At 37.9% G+C, this 25,054-nt stretch overlaps 1 protein-coding gene across 19 annotated transcripts in view; it reads right to left on the bottom strand.

Annotated features, from left to right (window-relative positions):
* Nucleotides 1-24,510, bottom strand: part of NEK1 (NIMA related kinase 1) — a 124,856-nt gene extending 100,346 nt beyond the window's left edge. For all 19 annotated transcript variants that reach the window (XM_060411051.1, XM_012129594.5, XM_060411058.1 and 16 more), the window contains exons 1-9: nt 24,103-24,510; nt 20,865-21,013; nt 20,321-20,417; nt 9,599-9,696; nt 8,647-8,730; nt 8,463-8,530; nt 8,259-8,345; nt 6,296-6,350; nt 3,829-4,029 (exon numbers count right to left, since the gene is read on the bottom strand). In XM_060411051.1, the coding sequence (XP_060267034.1) occupies nt 3,829-4,029; nt 6,296-6,350; nt 8,259-8,345; nt 8,463-8,530; nt 8,647-8,730; nt 9,599-9,696; nt 20,321-20,417; nt 20,865-20,981 (807 nt within the window). In that variant the 5' untranslated portion in view covers nt 20,982-21,013; nt 24,103-24,510. The remainder of the gene's footprint in view (nt 1-3,828; nt 4,030-6,295; nt 6,351-8,258; nt 8,346-8,462; nt 8,531-8,646; nt 8,731-9,598; nt 9,697-20,320; nt 20,418-20,864; nt 21,014-24,102) is intronic.
* Nucleotides 24,511-25,054: the final 544 nt, after the last annotated feature.

Raw genomic sequence — 25,054 nt, 5'->3', positions numbered from 1 at the left:
TGCTGGCTAGTTGAATTCCTGACTCATTGAAAAGGACCCTGATGCTGGGAAAGACTGAAGGCGGGAGGAGAAGGGGATGACAGAGGATGAGATGGTTGTATAGCATCACCGACTCAAAGGACATGAGTTTGAGTAAGCTCCAGGAGTCAGTGGTGGACAGGGAGGCCTGGCGTGCTGCAGTCCATGGGGTCACAAAGAGTCGGACATGACTGAGTGACTGAACTGAACTGAGTTGAATTCTAGTGCTTCAGCCTTGAGACTATATGTCTGTCCTAACTGTTGGTATGGGAGAAAAGAAACTCAGAGAGATTGACTGAAGTCATTCTTTCTTCTCTAGTAGCTGTCAAAAACAATAGCACACTGCACCATTAATCTGTGCTTGAAAATGTTATTTGTAACAAAGCAATCTTGTAAAACACCCACACTTCAGAGATTGTAGCTATGCCCTATATTAGTGGCCTTTAACTGCCAAATTTTAACTGTCTTTCTTGCTTACTAATGTATTCTCTTGGTAGTAACAGTTAAATCCACATATCTGTTTCCTGAAGATTATTTGCTCATATGGATATTCTGTTAAAAGTCAGAGATATATGACACTCCCCTCTCGTCTCATGAACATTTAAATTAATAAAATTATGATTTTGGTAGATATGATTCATAGAACAGTTTAACAGTGATCATTTAAATCAACAAAGGTCACAGAAATTATATAAAATAATTCCACTTTCAGGTGTGCAGGGAGCCAGCGTGAGGAATCCTGTGACAAGGTCATGCGGCACAGGCCTGATGGGCAAGGCGAGTCAAGCCTTAGGGTTTCCCCCTGGTATTTTCTGAGCATGTACCCCAAAAATAAGAATCTGCCTGCCTTATTGTACTGTGCTTTCCCACTCTTCTGACACACTCTGGAAAAAGTCAACTCAGGGCTTTAGTCTTCTGCATTTGAAAGGGATGTTTCAGTTCAAACCCCCTCTGATAACTCTCTAGCTTGCCTAACAGGTTCCCCTGGACTTTTTACAGCTTGTGAATTGCTTGCAGCCCCTCAACCGTGAGAGGCACAAAGCTTAAAAACATCTTAAAGATACAGAGCCTTTTCTAAAGAGCTAAAAATCATATTGGTGACGGGTTTTCACTGTTGACTCAATGACTGCTGCCAGGCCTCCATATTCTTTATCTTTTAGGCAACTGGGAGGATATTAATCAATGCAATCAGGATATGGAAAAAGGTATATAGTAGTTTTGATGTTACCAACATTAGACTTTTGAGTTAATTACTTTTTTTTGTTATAAATCACTGTACTCCTCTTACTTCTTATAAGTTGCTGTATCTTTGCTATGTAAGAATGTGACTTTATTTAGTGCTTTCTGAGAGTGGCACCAGACTTTGGGAAGATCAACACAAATAAGTCTTCTGGTTGACAAACCCTTATCAGAAAAAAGGCTGTAAAATGTTAATTGGCCCTTTCAGTCGGAAGATGATGTAAATCACCTAAGACTTGTGTATACAACTAGGTATGCAGAGAGAAAAGCCTGGTTTTGATAAGAGACTGGGCTGCTAATGCTGCAAAGTTTTGTATTACCCATTGATCTCTATGTACAATCAAAAAGGTATAAAAGGCCTTTCTAGACAATAGAGGCCAGGCCAGTCATTGGAAGGACTGGTTTCCCCATGTCTCCTCTTTACTCTATTTTCTGGCTGAATTCCCATCTGGGGCGTGGAGGCTCGCCATGTCTACTTACTTGCCCCGGCTTCTAAGATCTGCGTGAAAGGGAGCCCAAGGCGGGGCACCCTTCGATATTCAAGTGGGCGCCAGTGGCCTAACGTAGATGGTGCAAGCTCCTTGTCTGGAACATTACTGGCTTTCCATGTAAACCAAGTTATTCAGCCTCTTTTCTCCACTAAATTTTCCTACTACACTATTTCTTCCTAATCTACTCTTATATTTCTAATTAAATAAATAAATAAGTTTTTCCTTGCCTACACCGTTCACACTTCAAATTACCCTGGATCCACCGGAGCTGGACCCTGGCACAGGTGACCATACTTATATACTAACTGACTTGAGATAGATTTTTGATAAACCGTGTTCAATTAAAATTCAACTCAACAAGTATTTATTATACACCTGCATGCAAGTAGTAGAGGAGGAATCATGAGTCAGCAATCTATTATATATACATATACATGCCCATACACAATGGTTTGAAATCATCTTCTACTGGAGAAAAAGCAATTATAAAGATAATATACTTATATTAGCATAGTAAAGTGATATATTGATAATCTTAACATATATTGAGTATACTAAATACTTAATAAGTATTAGACACTAAGCACTTTACAAGCATTATCATTTTTGACTCTGGTAACCACTTCAAGGCATTATTAATTAGATACATTTATAATCCCATTGTTCACAGGTGAGGAAAGGGAGGCAGACAAATGTTGAATAGTCTTACCGTTGGAAACCCAAGAAGACAGAGAATATATAAAGATGGATACCAGGGGCAGGGTGAGGCAGAGGGGAGGTACTGATCAATGGGTATAGACTCAGTTTTTTAAGAGGAAGAGAGACCTGGAAATGGATGAGGTGATGGGTGCACAGCACTATGAATGCATTTAATTGTACACTCAAAACTCGTGATATTAATAAATTTTATCCTGTATCTATTTTACCAGAATTAAAAAAACAAAACTAGAAAACAAAATAAGAGAAACTGAAGAGACAGAGGAATAACTCTGTGGTATTTTGACTAAGAAATACATACTTGGTCAGCACTCAGTTCCTGGCACACAGCTCCTAAAATCCTTGAAATTTCCTCAGTGGGAAGCACATAAAGGCGCCTTTTGTTGTTCAAAACAAGCCCGTTTGTTTGAGACACACCAAAATTTGTTAATGAGATGACATTTGGAAAGCACTTAAGGATGGAAGCTGGCTGCCAGGGAAACCAACTCCCTGATTAGAGGGTTAAAAGTTCCAATGTCACTGCCCTCCCCTAACCAGGAGAGGAAAGGGGCTGAAACCAATCACTAAGGACCAAAGATTTACTGATCATGCCTACTAATGAAGACTCCATAAAAAACTAGGGAAAAGGTTAAGAGAGCTTCTGAATTGGCAAACATTCAAGGGGGGATCCCAGTTCCTGCACTTAGGATGACTCCAGACCTCACCATTATGTGCTTTTTTTCCTGGCCGTTCACCTACATGCTTTATAATAAACTGGTGAATGGAAGTAAATTTCAAGTCTTGTGAGCTGCTCCAGCAAGCACATGTTTTACTACATGCTTTATAATGAACTGGTGAATGGAAGTAAATTTCTTCGAGTCCTGTGAGCTGCTCCAGCAAGCATATCAATGGAACCAGAGGCAGGGGTCACGGGAACCTGACACATAAACCAGACGGTCAGTAGCACAGGTGACAACCTGCCCTTACAAATGGCTTCTGAAGTGGGAGTGGTCCTGTGGGAGAGACTGAGCCCTTGAACTGTAGGATCTGATGCCACATCTGGGTACACAGGGTCAGGACTGAACTGAATTCTGCCTGATGTATAAAAACTGCTATACACATGGTAATGAGAGGTGTCAGAAGTTCTGCAGAAAGTGTTAAGAGGAAACAGAGAAGGAATGCAAAAGCACAGCTGGAACGCAAACAGGAAGGGGAAGAGTAGCAGGAAAACAGAAAGGAAAGTGACTCCAGCACAGCTGGGAAAGGCACACACCCCCAAGGGCTGCAAAGAGCTCTCTTCCAAACAAAAGAGGCCACGCCCCAGTCAAGCTCCACAAGCCTCCTGCTCAATTTAACTACAAAATGAAAAAATACAAAACCATACCTGAGGGGAGAGAAACTTTTCAATGCGTTTGGCTATAAAACCTTTCTCCAATATGGAGTTGACTGATGGTCTATCCCTAGGATTTCTTTTAAATAACTGAGAGAGTAAACTGCGGAGATCGTAAGAATAATGCAAAGACACAGGTGGAAAAGATCCCGATATTATCTTCAGTACCAGGTTTTTCATATTGCCAGCTTCAAACTAAAATTGAGAAAATAAATGAAACAGGAAACATAAGTTGAAAATGTGAGTATCAACAATGAGAAATAGAGTGTTTCCTATTAACAAACAACAGAACTGCAACCCTCTTTCCAATATTTTAATCAGCACATGCTCTCCAGAGCAAGATGCACTTGGTTATTTACAAACACATTTAAAAGAAAATACCAGTTCTCATGAAATGGTATAACCTGCTCTAAGATTAACTTTTACATATTCAACAAACTGAAAGATGGAATACAGGTACTAATCAGAATAAAGGGTTTATAAAAGATAACAATAACCAAGGTGGTAAAACAAGCAAACCTGGGGGTCTTCATTTAAGATCTGCCTTCCTGCGCCCCTGGTGTAGCAACTAGAATAGGAAATTAACTAGAGAACTAAAAGTCTTTGGGGAAAATGTAATAAATAAAGGTATTAATTAATTTCCTTTTATACACTGCTCATTATTATTATTTTTAAATGTGTGATGCTCCCAAAAGCCACATGGAGTCAGCAATGTGGCAAGTATTCCAAAGGGGAATATAAACCTTATCAATAGAAACATGTATTTTAGGATTAAATACAATATAAACTCTAACTGAAGTGGGGGGAAAAAAGGTGGGCAGTTTAAAATCTAAAAGGACAATTTCATTTTGAAAGTAAAATTAAGCTTTTGAGGTCTCAGTTAAAATAGTATAGAACAGCTGTACACTTATGTTAATATATACAGTTAAGAAAACAAAACACAGTATGAAGTAGGCAATGGTAATTATACAAAGTATAAAAGAGTTCTCTTAAATGTTGAGTTCTCCTAGCGCATAAAATACGATATTGTTTATTAAGATGTGAGTACAATTCAATCGTCTAGAAATGTCTATGTACCTAAGAAGGAATCCTAAATGCAGAAACAGGTTATTACTCTATTCCTTCACTACAATGAAATTTCACTTATCTCTCAAATGATATGCTCTTCATAAAATAAAGATTAATGACTTACTGAGCTTCATATGTCCACTTAAGGGTAAATAACTCCAAAATACAGAAGCAACGGTGACAGAACAATGCAAATGAAAACCTACCTAAAAATAGGTACTGAACTGAACTGAACTGAGCTGAGGGAATGCCCTGATGGTCCAGTGGTTATGACTCTGCATTCACTGCCATGGGCCAGTGTTCAATTCCCTGGTCAGAAACTAAGATCCCATAGTGGCAGGGTGCAGCCAAAAAAATAATAATAATAAAAATATATGGATTTAAACCTAAATCACTGTATGTCACAGAAAAACTGACCAATTTCTTAAAATGCAGATCTGATATCCACCAGGTCATATCACTTTGGCAATCTATGCTCTTTTCCTTAAGAAAAATAAAATCTTAAGGTAATAAAATGGAAGACAATGCAACCATGAAAAAACACAGCAAAAAAAAAAAAAACTCAAATAACATCAGGCAATAAAGATAGGCTATAAAAGTGCTTATACAACACAACAAAACTTATGAGGGAATAAAAAAACAAAAATGGAACTCACTTTATAAATTATTCTAGAAGAAAGTCTAGAAAGAAACAATTTGCAAGCAGACACTACTGACACTTTTGATATTTATTCACTTTCCTATGGTTTTATTTATTCCCTTAAGTTTTCTGTAATAAAAATATATTACTGTTTAATCAGTAGAGGAAGCATTTTTAAAAAGCAAGATTTTAATATGGAAAATGATTAAAACTGAACCTACTTAGAACAAGAACTTCCCCTTTCTGGTAAATTATGTGCCACCTAAAAAGTGAAAATTTTAAAATACTCTGAATTAAAGACTACTTGCATCAGTAAAATCATCTCTCCATAAATATGCTGAAAACTGTTCTTTAGATAATTTCAATTCTAAAGTCAAATAATTTGGATGTTTTGAGAAAAATTGCTAAAATGAAATTAATAGTCTGTTAAGCCAAAATATCAAATTCATTATGCAAGTTTAACATTAAAAAGATAGCCGATTTGTCTTTAGGAATAGTTCTCTAGAATGAAGTATGATATATGATATTGTAACAACATATATAACCATGCATATGTGATATATGCACATATGTTAAGGGAAAATTGATTTACATTTACACGTCAGAAAATACTGAGAAATTTACAAACCAGCAGAGAAGAGTTAATTCCTAGTACAAGTAGGTCATCTGAAAGACGGCAAATGAGTTCTTTTAAACAAATATTATAGGTTTTTTTGACATAATTTGTAAAATATTTCACAAACTTCTACTTACTGCATGTTTAAGTGTGCACATCTCATAAAGGACACACCCCAGAGCCCAAATATCACTAGAAAACAGAAAAATGAGAGATGTTCTCTAAGAATCAGAAATTACTTTAAACGATTTTCACTTTAAGAAGACAAAGCAGCTTGAAAATATTTTGCAAAAATATGGGTTCCATAAAACATGTTCTTTCAAACTTAAAATTTCAACCATAACTAAATGAGGAAAGCAGTTATCCCAGATTAGAAAAGTAAGTTGCCTAAATAATTACTTTAAGTGTCATTAACAAAACAATATTTAAACAAAATCAGTAAATTTCAGGTATTTCAGTTTTTTATTTTGCAAAAAGTTAAAAATGCTTTATTTAATCATTTTCAAAATACAATTTCTTAAATAGTATAAAGTAATGAAGAAAATATTAATTTACTAAAAGTAAATCTGAAACAAATCTATGACAACCAACTAAAAAATGTTCAAGAGTAAATACATTAATTTATTTTCTAATTTCAAGACTTAGTTACACTATCATCTTTATCCACAGTCTCTTCTGCGCTTTTATCTTAAATAAACATATTTTTATAACTAAAAGACTATTTCTATTTTTAAGAGAAAAAAAAAACCCTCACAATTCAGAGCTACAAGTCAAAAAGAGCAAAAACCACTGCTCTTGGAAGCTGAATGTACTGGAAAAGAATAAAGTCCATTACTGAAACCCTAAAGTTATCTACCCAATCTCTCACAAAAATCTACAAAGTAAAACTGCAACCCCAAAATCTGTTTAATTTTAAGATTCCACTAAGATAAAAAAGTAAATGTAAAAAGCCTTTAGTAACTTGAACATGTTATAAACTAAAAGCTATAAATAAAAACATTAATGATCTTATTAATAAAATTTTTTAAGAAACATCTGGGAAAATATGAATTTCCAAGCATAATTAATGATGTTTATCCACTACTGTTTTAAAGTATTTTTTTCATAAAATCAATTTTATATAAAATTCTCCAAGAGATGATTAAATCCACTTCAAATTTAAAGACTAATATTTTCATAACTGAATCACCCAAAAGACACTGAAACAGCATTAACATGTAAAATTACTTTAGCTCAAAGAAAATACTGTTCTCCTTTAGTTTATCCACTAATAAAACACTCCATGGACTTGACTGATCATCATAACTGATTTAAATACATTGCTCAGATGATGCTCTCACCCCTTCTGCTCAGGTCTTAAATAGTTTCCCTACCCTCAAAAGAAAAGAGGGGCAGGGTGGATAGCAATCCTGAATACATGCATTATTGCCAGCCACCACTTCCTTTTAGCCTCGTAGGGTGCTTTCAAAACCGAGGTCAATGTTTCTGGGTTGGGATTTTTAAATGAGTGTGTGTGAGAGAAAACAAAAGGTAACTGGAATTCAGTGGCAGAATTCCTCTTCCTGACACACTATTCAATCTGTTAGCCGCACTATGACTCAGTGATTGTTAATTTGGACTTGGGAATCAGATGCCTGGGACTATGAAGTCACTTCACCTCTCTCTGCATTTGTTTTCCTTCTAAGGAAAGGAGGAATGACAAATACTTACAACTCACAAGGCTACTGTGAAGATAAAAAGAGTTAATATATACAGTGCATTTAAAACAGTATCTGGCATATAGCAAGTGTTCAATAAATATCAATTATTGTAATTAAATAGGAAGTAACTATTATGAAAAGAAAGACAAAGAAAGCACTGTTTCCCATTATAACTTAGATAAGAAAGTAATTCTATAGTTCCTTTAGCAACAGTGAAATAGCTTCTTTACAATTCCCCTCATTATATACTTAAAAAGTATATATACATATGAATACATATATACGTGGACATATGTCCATTAATGATTTTAGAATAATATTCTGAAAGTTAATATAGTATAACAAAGAAAGATTTAAAGAAAATATTATACAACACGAAATAAGTTATCATTTTAAATACCTTTTATTATTATACGGTTTATTTTCACAGATTTCAGGTGACAAGTAGTATGGGGTCCCTATGCAAGTTCGAGCCAGCTCTACGGTACTAGAACAAAAAGAGAATTATTGGAGAAACTTAAGATACTTAAAGATCTAAATTATCACAAGTATACCACCATGGATTAAAACTTCACTGAAGACAATGTATCAAACCAAAGTTTACCTATTAAGAACTCTAGCAATTCCAAAATCTCCAAGTTGTATTGTTCCATCTCTGGTTAAAAATATGTTCTGTAAAAGAGACGGAAAAAAACCAGAAATACTGTTACTGTCCAGTCTTTGCCCAAGACAATGCTGACCCAATGTCCGAATCTACTTAGAAGTTAGTAGTGACAGAAAAAACATACCTGTGATTTTATGTCTCGATGAAGAATTTTTCTATCATGTACATGTTTTAGTGCCAAACATATCTGTACAAACCAGTCCAAAATCTAGGGGGGATAAATCAGATCATTTCTTTAAAAATTTATATTTCACATTAAGTCTTTCCTTGTTCATTAAAAGAACTCAGGAATATCTGGGGAAGATAGGATCTAAATCCTTAAAAAAAAAGTTATACTTTTTAATTTCATCATAATTAATGTCATTTACATTAGGTAGATATTCAGATCAACAGTCACACTACATGCAGTACACACACTACATTTAAATGTAAGAACTGCTCCTAAAGCATCTTTTATAAATCAGAATATGGAAAGAAATTTTCAGAGAAGAGTGAAAAATGGAAATACTTTATATTTTAGGATAGCATGATGGTGAGTGATATTTCTTTGTTGTTAAATATACCACTGTTCCAGAAAAGTAAAAATCACAAGAGGGAAAAAAAAATCAAGCTGGACTACTGGAAGACACCTCTGACTTCTTTCTCATCCTGCATTCATCAGATATAAATACACACTCTGCAGTTGGCCACTTGAAAGTAAAAAAGCTGAATTTCTACATCACTTCTAACACCAAAAAAAAAACAAAAAAAGAAAATCCAAGTAGATGGCATTTTTAAAAATGAAAAAATTAAAGTATAAAGCGAGGAAGAAAACAAAGGCTGATTTTCTATAGTATCTTTGACTGACACAGGACTCTCAAAACATGATACCAAACCCACAAGTCACAAGAAAAGTTGACAACATAAATTATAAAACATCTCATGAGAGCAGAAACGTGACTGCAGTGCTGGAGTATGCAGCCAAAACTCAGTCAGCACCTGTAGTTATAAAGAAACACATGTATAAAAAATAAGCTTTGAATGACTTCTCAACAACATTTGTGGATTAAGACTCGATCGCCTATATGCTAACTCACCTGGTCCTCTTGAAACAAAATGCCCTTCTGAGCATTTATTCTTTTGAACAGATCCCCTCCTTCACAGTAATCCATCACTATGTACAGAGAGCCATTTTCTACAAAATATAAACATTACATTCCTTTTTAAAAACATTTATTGAAAGCATAGCTATATTAAAGGTACCTAAAGGTTCACTGAACTGCAGTGTTGGAGAAGACTCTTGAGAGTCCCTTGGACTACAAGGAGAACCAAACAAGTCCATCCTAAAGGAAATCAGTCCTGAATGTTCATTGGAAAGACTGATGTTGAATTGAAACTCAATACTTTCGCCACCTGATGTGAAGAACTGACTCATTAGAAGAGATCCTGACCCTGATGCTGGGAAAGATTGAAGGTGTGAGGAGAAGGGGATGAGAGGATGAGATGGTTGGATGGCATCACCAACTCAATGGACATGAGTTTGAGCAAGTCCGGGAGTTGGTGAAGGACAGAGAAGCCTGGCGTGCTGTGGTCCATGGGGTCGCAAAGAGTCAGACACGACTGAGCAACTGAACTGAAAGGTTTAATAGAAAGCAGCAATTAATTAAATGTGTTCCACTAAACTAAAAACAGAGACACAGAGGAAATGCAAAAGGCAAAGTATGTATACTGGTTGTATAGACTGTGTGATAACTTGGGTTAACAGGCAACTCGATTATTAATGATTTTTCTACCAAGAATACACCAATCCAGTGAATATCAGTGTCCACACTGATATAAACATATCTGGAATATGTACAAAATACAGACAGATATATACGATTTCACTTAATAGATATAACTTCTTAAACATCATCTTAAAAAAACAGAGTTTTCCACACATTTGTCAGAAATAGGTAATCTTGGTTTCCAGTTGACAATTACTTTTCACCTTTGTTTCATGCACTTAATTAAATGTCAAATAAACACAATAACAGATGCTGTGACTCAAACGAAAGACAGTCTCTACGCCTAGGGAACTCTCTTTTTCTACATCTGTGAACAAACATAAAGATGGGGCACTTCCCTAATCACCTTTATGCTTCAGTCCACAGAAGAAAGACATCCATGACCCTTTCAAGGGTAGACAGGACAAGGACACCTCTCATCCTTCTCCCCGCCTTCATTCTTCCACAGGAATAGGACTACAGGACCTCTTCCCCTGCAGGAGGAGCGGCCAGGGTCACCTGTCACAGCTCAAGGGCAGTCCTCTTGGAGCTCACTTCTCCTGCTGCCTCGGGCTCATAGCCTTACTCTCAGCAGGCTTGGGTGCTGGTCTTGTTACTTTCAATGCCGACATTCTTCCTGGATACACTGCTTCTAATGTGCCAGAGGCTGGGAACCTACATGAAGGAGCTAAATAAGCTGTATAACTCTTTACAATTGATATGAAAAAATCATCCAAATATACATATGAGAAATCAGTATGTGGAAAAAAAAGCAGAAAATCTTATAATTAACTGCTTATAAAAAATACGTATAGAATGTCACCATTTACACAGCATGAGAAACATACATAAAAAATTAAGCACAGTGTGCTATGACTTATGATCTGAGCCACAGTCAGCTCCTGGTCTTGTTTTTGTTGACTGTACAGAGCTTCTCCATCTTTGGCTGCAAAGAATATAATCAATCTGATTTCAGTGTTGACAATCTGGTGATGTCCATGTGTAGAGTCTTCTCTTGTGTTGTTGGAACAGGGTGTTTGCTATGACCAGTGCATTTTCTTGGCAAAACTCGATTAGTCTTTGCCCTGCTTCATTCTGCATTCCAAGGCCAAATTTGCCTGTCACTCCAGGTGTTTCTTGACTTCCTACTTTTGCATTCCAGTCCCCTATAATGAAAAACACATCTTTTTGGGTGTTAGTTCTAAAAGATCTTGTAGGTCTTCATAAAACCGTTCAACTTCAGTTTCTTCAGTGTTCCTGGTTGGGGCATAAACTTGGATAACTGTGATATTGAATGGTTTGCCTTGGAGACAAACAGGGATCATTCTGTCGTTTTTGAGACTGGATCCAAGTACTGCATTTCGGACTCTACTGGTGACCATGATGGCTACTCCATTTCTTCTGAGGGATTCCTGCCCGCAGTAGTAGATGTAATGGTCATCTGAGTTAAATTCACCCATTCCAGTCCATTTTAGTTCGCTGATTCCTAGAATGTCGACATTCACCCTTGCCATCTCTTGTTTGACCACTTCCAATTTGCCTTGATTCATGGATCTGACATTCCAGGTTCCCATGCAATATTGCTCTTTACAGCATCGGATCTTGCTTCTATCACCAGTCACATCCACAAGTGGGTACTGTTTTTGCTTTGGCTCCATCCCTTCATTCTTTCTGGAGTTATTTCTCCACTGATCTCCAGTGGCTCAGATCATGAACTCCTTAATGCCAAATTCAGACTCAAATTGAAGAAAGTAGGGAAAACCGCTAGACCATTCAGGTATGACCTAAATAAAATCCCTTATGATTATACAGTGGAAGTGAGAAATAGATTTAAGGGCCTAGATATGATAGATAGAGTGCCTGATGAACTATGGAATGAGGTTCATGACATTGTACAGGAGACAGGGATCAAGACCATCCCCATGGAAAAGAAATGCAAAAAAGCAAAATGGCTGTCTGGGGAGGCCTTACAAATAGCCGTGAAAAGAGAGGCAAAAAGCAAAGGAGAAAAGGAAACATATAAGCATCTGAATGCAGAGTTCCAAAGAATAGCAAGAAGAGATAAGAAAGCCTTCTTTAGCGATCAATGCAAAGAAATAGAGGAAAAGAACAGAATGGGAAAGACTAGAGATCTCTTCAAGAAAATTAGAGATACCAAGGGAACATTTCATGCAAGGATGGGCTCGATAAAGGACAGAAATGGTCTGGACCTAACAGAAGCAGAAGATATTAAGAAGAGGTGGCAAGAATACATGGAAGAACTGTACAAAAAAGATCTTCACGACCCAGAAAATCATGATGATGTGCTCACTAATCTAGAGCCAGACAACTTGGAATGTGAAGTCAAGTGGGCCTTAGAAAGCATCACTATGAACAAAGCTAGTGGAGGTGATAGAATTCCAGTTGAGCTGTTTCAAATCCTAAAAGATGATGCTGTGAAAGTGCTGCAATCAGTATGCTGCAAATTTGGAAAACTCAGCAGTGGCCACAGGACTGGAAAAGGTCAGTTTTCATTCTAATTCCAAAGAAAGGCAATGCCAAAGAATGCTCAAACTACCGCACAATTGCACTCATCTCACAGGCTAGTGAAATAATGCTCAAAATTCTCCAAGCCAAGCTTCAGCAATACATGTACTGTGAACTCCCTGATGTTCAAGCTGGTTTTAGAAAAGGCAGAGGAACCAGAGATCAAATTGCCAACATCGGCTGGATCATGGAAAAAGCAAGAGAGTTCCAGAAAAACATCTATTTCTGCTTTATTGACTATGCCAAAGCCTTTGACTGTGTGGATCACAATCAACTGTGGAAAATTCTGAAAGAGATGGGAATACCAGACCACCTAACTTGCCTCTTGAGAAATCTGTATGCAGGTCAGGAAGCAACAGTTAGAACTGGACATGGAACAACAGACTGGTTCCAAATAGGAAAAGGAGTACATCAAGGCTGTATATTGTCACCCTGCTTATTTCACTTATATGCAGAGTACATCATGAGAAATGCTGGACTGGAAGAAACACAAGCTGGAATCCAGATTGCTGGGAGAAATATCAATAACCTCAGATATGCAGATGACACCAGCCTTATGGCAGAAAGTGAAGAGGAACTAAAAAACCTCTTGATGAAAGTGAAAGAGGAGAGCGAAAAAGATGGCTTAAAGCTCAACATTCAGAAAACGAAGATCATGGCATCTGGTCCCATCACTTCATGGGAAATAGCTTGGGAAACAGTGGAAACAGTGTCAGACTTTATTTTGGGGGGCTCCAAAATCACTGCAGATGGTGACTGCAGCCATGAAATTAAAAGACGCTTACTCCTTGGAAGAAAAGGTATGACCAACCTAGATAGTATATTCAAAAGCAGAGACATTACTTTGCCAACTAAGGTCTGCCTAGTCAAGGCTATGGTTTTTCCTGTGGTCATGTATGGATGTGAGAGTTGGACTGTGAAGAAGGCTGAGAGCCTTAGAATTGATGCTTTTGAACTGTGGTGTTGGAGAAGACTCTTGAAGGTCCCTTGGACTGCAAGGAGATCCAACCAGTCCATTCTGAAGGAGATCGACCCTGGGATTTCTTTGGAAGGAATGATGCTAAAGCTGAAGCTCCAGTACTTTGGACACCTCATGAGAAGAGTTGACTCATTGGAAAAGACTCTGATGCTGGAGGGACTGGGGGCAGGAAGAGAAGGGACGACCGAGGATGAGATGGCTGGATGGCATCATGGACTTGATGGACGTGAGTCTGAGTGAACTCCTGGAGATGATGATGGACAGGGAGGCCTGGCGTGCTGCGATTCACGGGGTCGCAAAGAGTCGGACACGACTGAGCGACTAACTGAACTGAACTGAACATTGCTTAGAGTACGTGTGGAAGGAAACTCAAGACAGTAGTAACAGTGGGTACCACCAACAGGTAGAAACAGGTACTTAAACAAGGTACTTTTTACTTTTACGTAACCTTTGAATTCTGTACCATATGCATGTATCAAAACTTAAAACTATTACAAGATCAAAAAAAAGATGTATCTGTGTGTGACAGACACAGACAGACAGACAAAGAGACAGAGAGAACAGGTTAAACAAGACCTGAGAAAGGAATGGAGAAGCAATCCTAAAGGAAAATATCTGAGTTCTGTGATATTTTCTGTTGCTTAAACATTTACTATTTATTTTGGGATGAATACCAGTTAAACCTAAGGTTAACAAAGAAGTCTCCTCTCCATTAGGGAAATACTAGTCTGTTTCATACTCCATCATTCAAACATCTGAGTACCAACTATTATTATGTGTCAGGCACTTTGCCTGAGATGCTAGGGATATAGAAATATAAAACACAACCCCTGTCACCAAGGGACTCACACAGCATTGATAAGACACCCTCCAAAACCCCCCCCAAAGAATGAACACCTAGAAACTGCCTGAAACTGAGGCAAAAAGACTGTTAAAGCGAAAGTGAAGTCGCTCAGTCGTGTCTGACTTTTTGCGACCCGTGGACTGTAGCCCACCAAGCTCCTCCATCCATGGGATTCTCCAGGCAAGAATACTGGAGTGGGTTGCCATTAAGCAAGTGACAAAGCCTTGATGCCTATTAGAAAACAACCAGAGTTTAACATAGGACAGGAAGCTTGATCCCTCAGTGAGCACACCTGCAGTAAGGCTAACCTCAAAATTCTAATACTTTTCTCCCTTCATTGCGCCTCACTTGAGAAGCTGAAAATAATCCCAGATCCCCTAATTTCCAGTCTTCCCTAGTACTAAAGTACTCAGTGACCCCATTTTGCCCACTATGATCTAAAAGGAAATCTGAACAAGCGCTTGTGAGAAATATCTGGCTTTACTGGTCCCAGGAACAGACTGCCCTCAGTCCGTTTCTTCAGCATCTTCTGGATGCAGGCGCCACTGGAGCTGCAAAGTGTCATCTCAGGACAAAGTGACAGCATTAGGCTTAAAAACGTGTGTCTTAAGGATGCCAGAGTAGAAATCAAACAGAGTTTAACCTGTCATACATGCTCTATACGCAGGACTGCCCATCTGTTAGATTTCCTGTTAGGTGAGATCATTAAATACCTTTCTCACTTAACCCAATACTGGCCAGATTTTCTATTACTATTACCCACAGCAAAAAGCAATCCAAATTTAGCCTCAAAGAAAAGGGTTCTTTAAGGAACTAGAGAAGTTAGATTTTGACCAATTGGGAACAAGTTGAATGCCAACACATAGCTCCATATGAGGGTTTTCCATTAAAGATACATGATAAAAAGCAAAGACTGTAGGAAAACAAAGACAAAAATATGAAACCAATTAGAAGATGATAGCTTCAGACAAGTAAAGATAGATAGCAATACATGAATCACAGAGTAAACAAACATGTATAACACAGATACCCAAATATACAGTGACACAAGACTTTCTCAATGATAGCATCAATTTTTAAAATTTATAAATGTTAGGAAGATAGACAAAAAGTATCTATTTATCATATTTAATATTAAAATTTAATTATAAATTTATACACCTGGAAATACTTTTTTCAGCCCACTCTCCAATTTTACAAAAAATTTTAACCAAAATTTTCACATTTCTCATCAATATCAATGTCTTTATTGATTCACCTATGTTTTCCCAATACACATGATCTTCATTAACTTTTAACTGAAAGAGAGCACTTTTAAACTGTTTATGTTGTCAGCGGAATTTTTTTCAGTGTCCTAATCCCCATATGCAAAATACTGAGACTTCAAAAATTCATCCTAAAGTGTTCATATGCATTATTGTTACAACATAATCATACTGCTATTTGAGTAATTTTAAAAGACTTAGAACAGTATCTAATATTTACAATTATGACATCAATATTAAATTTAATGTCTCTTTTAAAAACTGATTCTGCCTGAGGTCCTCTATCAGCACTCAAAATTAACTCAGTTTAGTCTTCTTCCCCAAAAACATTTTGCCATGCAACGTTCCTTAAAAAATTTGAGAGCACATCCTGTAACACGAGAGATTTTACAAGAAAGAATTCATTTGTAATCTGACAAATTTTAGAATATTCTTCCTCATTTTAAGTTATAAACGAATTTTTTAAAAAATAGTGAGATGAAAACTTTCCTGAAACAAAGGAAAACCAGAATCTGCAAGCAGAAAGGGTTCAAAATGTTCCAAGGAAAATGAATCAGAAGTATTAATACTAAAAAAAAAAAAAAAAAGTATTAATACCAAGTCATATTCTGCTTAATTTAATTCTGAAGAAAGAATTCTTTGAGAATCAAGAAAAGATAAAGCAAATTATCTTCAAGAAGAAGAGAAGCTTTATGCTGAAGTCAAACTTTTCTACAGAAACATTCAATACCATAGACATAATGTACTTGTGAGGAGAAAATATCATTAGATACCTATCATGTATAAAAACAAGAGTTAGACACTCTAAGAAATGCAAATAGTAAACTGCTTTGAGGGAATACATCATCCATTTGCTCATCATGAAAAAAAGCTGATGAAATCCTGACAAGTAGGAGATAAATATCTCTGAAAAGGGGTAACTAAGGTATAAAAGAATTAACAGTAAAAATTCACTTTGTCTAAACATAGAATCAAGGCCAAAACACTCTTAAGAATTAAAATTTCAGAACAAAAGATTACTAGAGATTATGATTTTATTTCAAAATGCTCAAACTACCGCACAACTGCACTCATCTCACACGCTTGTAAAATTCAAAATTCTCCAGGTCAGGTTTCAACAATATGTCAACTGTGAACTTTCAGATGTTCAAGCTGGATTTAGATAAGGCAGAGGAACCAGAGATCAAGCTGCCAACATCCTCTGGATCATCGAAAAAGCAAGAGAGTTCCAGAAAAATATCTACTTCTGCTTTATTGACTATGCCAAAGCCTTTGACTGTGTGGATCACCACAAACTGTGGAAAATTCTTAAGAAGATGCGAATACCAGACCACCAGACCTGCCTCCTGAGAAATCTGTATGCAGGTCAAGAAGCAAGAGTTAGAACTGGACATGGAACAACAGACTGGTTCCAAATAGGAAAAGGAGTACATCAAGGCTGTATATTGTCACCCTGCTTATTTAACTTATATGCAGAGTGCATCATGAGAAACGCTGGGCTGGATGAAGCACAGGCTGGAATGAAGATTGCCGGGAGAAATATCAATAACCTCAGATATGCAGATGACACCACCCTTACGGGAGAAAGCGAAGAAGAACTAAAGAGCCTCTTGATGAAAGTGAAAGAGGAGAGTGAAAAAGTTGGCTTAAAACTCAACATTCAGAAAACTAAGATCTTGGTATCTGGTCCCATCACTTCATGGCAAATAAATGGGGAAACAGTAGAAACAGTGACAGACTTTATTTTTGGGGGCTCCAAAATCACTGCAGATGGTGACTGCAGCCATGAAATTAAAAGACCCTTGCTCCTTGGAAGAAAAGTTATAACCAAGCTGCTGCTGCTAAGTTGCTTCAGTCGTGTCCAACTCCGTGCAACCCCACAGATGGCAGCCCACCAGGCCCTGCTGTCCCTGGGATTCTCCAGGCAAGAACACTGGAGTGGGTTGCCATTTCCTTCTCCAAGCTAGACAGCATATTAAAAAGCAGAGACATTACTTTACCAACAAAGGCACGACTAGTCAAAGCTATGGTTTTTCCAGTGGTCATGTATGGATGTGAGAGTTGAACTATAAAGAAAGCTAAGTGTCGAAGAATTGACGCTTTTGAACTGTGGTATTGGAGAAGACTCTTGAGAGTCCCTTGGACAGCAAGGAGATCCAACCAGTCCATCCTAAAGGAACTCAGTCCTGAATATTCACTGGAAGGACTAATGCTGAAGCTGAAACTCCAATACTTTGGCCACCTGATGTGAAGAACTGACTCATGTGAAAAGACCCTGATGCTGGGAAAGATTGAAGGTGGGAGGAGAAGGGGATGACAGAGGATGAGATGGTTGGATGGCGTCACTGACTCAATGGACATGAGTCTGAGTAAACTCTGGGAGTAGGTGATAGACAGGGAGGCCTGGGATGCTGCAGTCCACAGGGTCACAAAGAGTCGGACACAACTGAGCAACTGAACTGAAGTGATGATTTTCACTGTCAAGATGAACAAAAATCAGTGGGGAAGAACTCCAAAGACAGTAATTTCCTCATCTTTCATGACAAACATTCAAAACAACATCAGAATTCCACTTTTTAAAATAACGTGCTCATTTTTTTAAATTGAAAGGTTTAAAATGTTCATTTTTTTTTAACCATTTTAGAGAAAAATGAAAAATTTGTGTTTCAGAGCTCCCACAAGGTCTGTAAGAAACTAAAGAGGTCCATGATAAAATGAGAAGATGGTTCAGATGAGGTAGAAAAAAGGAACTGTGACCAAATGAATATACTCACCAGATAAAATTACATCTTATAAATTTGATAATGAACATAAAGCCAAGGTTGGAGATTCTGTGAGACACAGAACTCTCACTCCTTGTAGTCTAGCAATTCCACTCCTAAAATACAGCCACAGGACAGACACCTAGACAAGAATGTCCAGTATAATTCTGCCTGGGACAGTAAAACTCTAAACGCAACCTAAGTATTCATAACAGGAAATGGGCTAAACAAATTGTGATAGAGCCATAAAGTGCACACAATGAGAAACACTGCAATGTTACAAGAAAGTTGTAAAGAATGGGCACAGCAATACACAGTGACATGGAAAGACGTCCATGAGATAGTAAGTGAAAAGAACTAGAAGCAGACATACATACATGTGATCCCACCTGTTGCTTTTTTTTTAAAATTCCACCTGTTTTTAAACATCAAAAGCTACATACTTGTTTGTTCCACAAAGGCACAGAAAACACAATAAGGAATCAACATGGGATTATTTGCAAAGCTTATCCTTAAGGAATGAGAATGAGCAGAGTGGAAGGAACAGGGAGCTTGGGGTCCATGCACATGTGTACTCCTGAATACACTTCCCATGAGCATTTACTCCTTTAAAGCTAAATGGCAGTAGTAATATAACCTTATTTAAAGGCTGTGTCATCCCTTTTGAACCATTCAGATGTTTCTAAGTAAAACGTCTGATAGAATATTTGTTGACATACATTTAAACCTTTTCCCTTGAAATACTAAGATCCTGGTGATGAAAGCAAAAAGAAACTAAAAGACAGATACTAGGGGAAAGTTAAAGGAAATTCAAGGCCCTCGGAAGGAAGAAATGGTTAACATTGTACTCTTTACCATGAGCTATAAAGCCTCACTTCACTGTCATCATAAAATAAACTGAGCACTTTATGATATAAGGTGTTAACTGATTCATATATTTTTTAAAGTATATTCTACTTTAGTAGGTAACTTTACTTGGGAACAAGGATACTCTAATTCAGCTGCTGAAACTTGCATGTAGTAAGAGCCTGAAATGGTCATTTAAACTATCTTCTACTTTCAATCTAGACTATTTTTTATTTTGCAACTGACAGAAATTTCTGACGATAACAGGAATGAATAAACCACCTTGACCTGCCTTTAGAGAAGTTCTGTCTTACCTTAGTTCCTGCACTACCAAATATAATGGTAGATATTACCAAAATAGCACTATTTTATAATATTTTAAGAACCTGAGAACACTTTATATATAATACACATATATATTATATACAAGGTATACTTAATACAGTATCTCAATATTATAATAATGACATATACAGGAGAACACTAACAAGCGGGGTACTTTCTAAAATGACAACATTTTCTCAGTGGCAGTGGTGGCAGCACTTAAAGGGAGTTTAGTTTTAAAAGATGAAGATGACTGTTCCTGCTGTGTCTAAATTTCTGTACTTACCACACTACCTCTTTACAAGCAACCTCAGTGACAGTGACTCAGTACTAAGCTCCACAGGGACAGGGTGGCATTAGTACTATCGGAGCAGAAGGCTGACACTCATATGCATATGTATTCAAGCACAAAGTAATATACTTTTCTTTCTGAGAATAATTCACAAAAAGATCCTTAAGAGGAAAGTATGCAGCAGCCGTCACAAGGCTTAGGAGTCTGTATCTGACCTTCAAATGATTCTCTATACTGGACAATATTTGGATGCCGCATGTTCGCTAGCACTGCAACTTCTCTCCTTGATTCTTCCCTCTCTTTATTGGACATCTGAAATAGAAGGGGAAAAAATAGTAAATTAAGTAAATAAATGATATGAAAGTCCAAATGAAAGAGAGTGGTTAAAAATAATGTTACCATAAAGCACACCCCAAGTAATAAAATATACCAGAAGTTAAAAAGAACAAGTTGAATGCACAAAAAGATACATTTTAAGATGTTCAAATCAGATTAAGTTACAGAGCACTAGGTGATGTATCTTTTTCAAAAACATAAACACCAGCAGACATCACAGAAAAAAGTCTAAAAGGATTCACAGAAAAAAATAATAATAATAAAAGGATTCACAGACTCTTCTGAAGTGAGTGGTTTTCTCTGCAACTACAATAGTCTCTCTTATGTCATATGTTGCCATACTGTTTTTTTTTTTGTCTCTAACAATGAATCTGTTTGTAACTAGACTTCTACTTGGATAACTAAACAAAAAAATACACTTACCCTTGAGATATTAATTTCTTTGATGACATACTGTCTGCCATCTTCTGTAGATCTGACAAGAATGGCTTTTCCGAATGAACCTTCTCCAATCTTCTGTACTCTAATGTATTTCTCCATGGTTCTTTTTCTAAGGCATCTTAACAGATATGCTAGACATTCAAAATTTTAAAAGTATCAGTTAATAGGGATAAACCGTGACATATATAACAGTTATAATGTTTAATTCAAATTCTAATTCCTCAGTGACTATTTTGCTTTAAATATATATATATATATATATAAAATCTACTGAAAGTTAAATAAACTTTACCTCACTTTTACTCATGCAATGTAGGAATAGCTAAAAGGAGAAAACTAGTGATATTTAAATTCTATAAAAATACTTTGAAAAGTCAAATACTACATAGACTTATCATATACGGAGAAAGAAGCTAACTTTTTCCTACAGTAACTATTGTCAGGATTACTTTACTACCTGCAATAAGAATACAAGCTTAATAAGACTACTTCCTAAACTTATTTATCTAATCCCCTCTCATTAGGCATTTAAGTTGTTTCCAGTGTTTGCTATTATAAAAGAACTTCAGATTAAATTTCTGCAGCAAAACAAAGCCTGAATATAAAACAGCAGCCTTAGGTGCTAAGGAAAAAGAGGTCAAAGTTTAGGGCTGCAAAAATCCTGAGGGGGAGGAAAAAGAACAGAACAGTCCAAAAATGTACATGTAAATGCCTCTCTTGTACGATAGCCCACTCGTAAGCTATGCAACACAAGGCAAGCCCAAAACAGATCGGTTCTCACAAATGACTCAAAAATGGAGTTATCAGCAGGAGACTTCAAGTAACCTTGATTAATATGTTCAAGAAAATAAGAGGGAACAATGGATAAAAGTGATATTTTTTTTAAAAGGAGGAAATTTTCAACAAAGAACTGAAATGTATCTTTACTAAATGAACTCCTAAAAGTAAACTATAAAATATCAGGAATTAAGAACTCATTGCATGGGTGTTAAAGCCATTACAGCCAGCAGGATTAAGTAATCTGGAAAACAAACCATCAAAAAATATTCAGAAGAACAGACAGAAAAAAAGAAACAAAAAGACATGGAAGGAAAAGAAGATTCAATATCAGAAAGATTTTAATTCTTAATCTTTAAATTTAATGCTTCTCTAATATAAACATAAGCTCTGGGTGTGAGGGTGATCAGACAAGCTAATTTTTAAAGTTAACACACAAAAAAGAGCAAGAATAGCCATAGAAAACTTCGCGGCTCCCCTCATAGCTCAGTCAGTCAAGAATCTGATTGCAATGTAGGAGACGTGGGTTTGATTCCTGGGTCAGGAAGTTCCTCTGGAGAAGGAAATGGCTACGAACTCCAGTATTCTTGCCTGGAGAATCCCATGGACAGAGGAGCCTGGCAGGCTATAGTCCATGGGATAGAAAGAGTTGGACATGACTTAGCTACTAAACTACCACCACCACAGCCATAGAAATACTGAAAAAAAAAAAAAAAAAAAAGAACAATGAAGGAAGACTTGTTTACTTGATATCAAGAGACATTAGAAAGCTAATTATGAAAGGCAAATCACAGGGAGTCTAGCAATACATTAAAAAAAAATTTTTTTTAATTTGGTGGATGACCATGGTGACATTTTAAATCTGAAAGCAAAAGATGGATTTTGAAACAAGCAGTATTTTAAAAACTAGGGAACCATGTTGATAAAAGTTAAATGTCCCTCAAATTTTTCTATATGACATCGCTCTTTTTAAGCATGTCAACTATGTTCCAGAAAAAGCAGTCTGTTAGTCAAGTTAAACATCTTTCCTCACATGTTACAAGAACATCTTTAAGTCATGAATGCTTGATATAATAAAATGTTGTGCACTAAATGTGAAAAATGTTAAAAGCATATGATGAAAAACTATATCCTCAATAATATGGAACTTGAATCAAGCCTTTTCAGCTGCTTCAGCTATTTGACAGACAAGCAAGTTGTCCTAAAGGGAAACACTGGTGAAGAAAAGTCAACGGCTTTCAAGAATTTACGGTATTAACTGCAACTATGATCCACACATATAGTTCTCCCAAAATAATAAATCCCATTTTAGGCTGAAGGAGAAGGTCAATATAACTCCTCAATGAGGAAAGGCCCTGTCTCATTTCTCGTACATAAAAGCAGAAGACAAAAATGGGATTCCTACTAGAGTTGGTTCAAAATAATCTCCTTCTCTGAAGTCTAGTCCTCTCTGTAAGACTATTCAGCCAATAAACAGTTTCCCTAGAGGAAAGGATGAACATGTACATGGTTATATTCATGAGATGATGCCATGTCCACAGGATTACAGTTAAGATTTACTTGGAACACAGTATCAATGCATTATGAAAATGACCTCAAAAGAACTCCCCTGGCCAAGTTCCAAAACCTTTACGAAACTCCCAATTGGTTACTCTTATTGTACGAAAACCTATTTTTCCACAAATTAGGCTCCTTATCTCTCAACAAAGGAAAAAAAAAAAAAAGTGAGCAATCTTGAAACAGATCTGTGGATCCTCTAATTTCAGACAAATCTAAAACAGAAACAACTACTCTCTCCACATATGGCTTCCCTCCATGGTCTCTACAATACTGCTGCATCACAAGACAAGGCCATTGCTAGCAGAGATTGCTAATTATTTTTAATCCTGCAAGTTATCTCCGATGTAATTTGCCATGGCAACAACAACAAAAAAACTGTACGTTTTGGGGTGGATCTTACAATAAAGAATAAAAATTAGGCCTATATATGTGTTTTTTTTTTTAAAAAACCTTATGAACTCTAAAAGTATTAGAACTTTCAGTGCCGTACATGTAGACCGTTTGAAATTACGGGAAGTGGAATCCAAGATTATGAGCTAACCAGTTAACTGCTACTCGTTTTCTAATTAAACCGTGTATGCAATTTAAGACTGGAGACGAGATAAGCAACGTAAATGACTTGCTATCGATTAACAACACTTCTAATATTACTTTAATTCCATGCTCACTATCGCTTTTCTTTTTTATATCGCCTATTAATAATGTCCAAGGATTGCTCAGGGAAGCTGTTCCTTAGAGAATTATCACGTCAGTGAGATGCGGCTATTTCCGTGCACCTCAGGGCAGGAGTCCGCAGCCTCCCCAGAAGGAAGTCAGGGCGAGGTCTCCCGCAATAGAACGACCTCTCAGTTCTGCACGTCACGCCTCCCCGAGCGCCGCTCACCTCAGGACTCAGGCCGTGGGCACCTTCCGGGCCGCCGCCTCCCCCCGGGGCTCAGCGAGGCAGAGCCGACCTTCCGCGGTCCGGAAAGCGCATCTGGCCTCAGCCTGCGCCGCCCGGGCCAACGCCCCGGGGCACGACTCCGCGTCTCCGGACCGAACCAACCGGTTTCCGAGCCCCTGGCAACGGCGGCAGGGGGAGTGCCCCGGGTGCCGCCCCCAACTTCTCAGCGGCGGCTGCCGGCAGCCTTGCGGGGCTGGCGCATTGGGTCTGGGGGCTCCTTGACGGTTCGTCCTCCCGCCTCGCCACGCGGACACCTGATAGCGGGCGACGCCGAGAAGCGCTTAGAGGTCCCGCCTCAGGACTCCTCACAGGACGCCCCAATACCTCACAGGAGGCAGAGCAGCGGGCGGGGCGCCCCGGCGCGGGCATGTGACGTCGGCGCGCGGACGCGGGCGCTGAGCGGGGGCGACCGGGAAGGGCCTCGGGGGCGGGGCCAAGGCGGGGCCCGGCTCCGGAGGTTCGGGCGCGGCAGGTGCCGCAGGCTGCGGGAGGAGGGGAGGGAGGCGCAGGGGGACAGGAGCGTCCTCACTCTTGGGAGTGAGGCCAGGCGGCAACGGGACCACCACGCAAGGTGATGTGGAGTAAAGCCTGTTATCGTCCCACACATACTGCAAGGGGAAAGGGACTCATTTAGCTTTGTTAGAGATGTCACATTTTTAATAATTATTTGGCTGTTTTGAGTATTCCTTGCTGCATGGGCTTTTCTTGAGTTGGAGAGAGCGGGGGCAACTCTCCAGGAGCAGTGTGCAGCCTTCTCATTGCGGCGATTTCTGGACGAGGTTTAATAGTTGTGACACACGGCCCAATTACTCTGTGGCTTGTTGGATTCGTTCCAGACCAAGGATCAAACCCCCGTCTCCTGCACTGGTAGGCGGATTCTTTACCATTGAAC

This window comes from Ovis aries, chromosome 2, assembly GCF_016772045.2.
Source record: "Ovis aries strain OAR_USU_Benz2616 breed Rambouillet chromosome 2, ARS-UI_Ramb_v3.0, whole genome shotgun sequence".
Taxonomy (NCBI): Eukaryota; Metazoa; Chordata; class Mammalia; order Artiodactyla; family Bovidae; genus Ovis; species Ovis aries.
The sequence above is the reverse complement of the archived record's forward strand: the minus strand, read 5'-3'. Positions and strand labels throughout refer to the sequence as shown.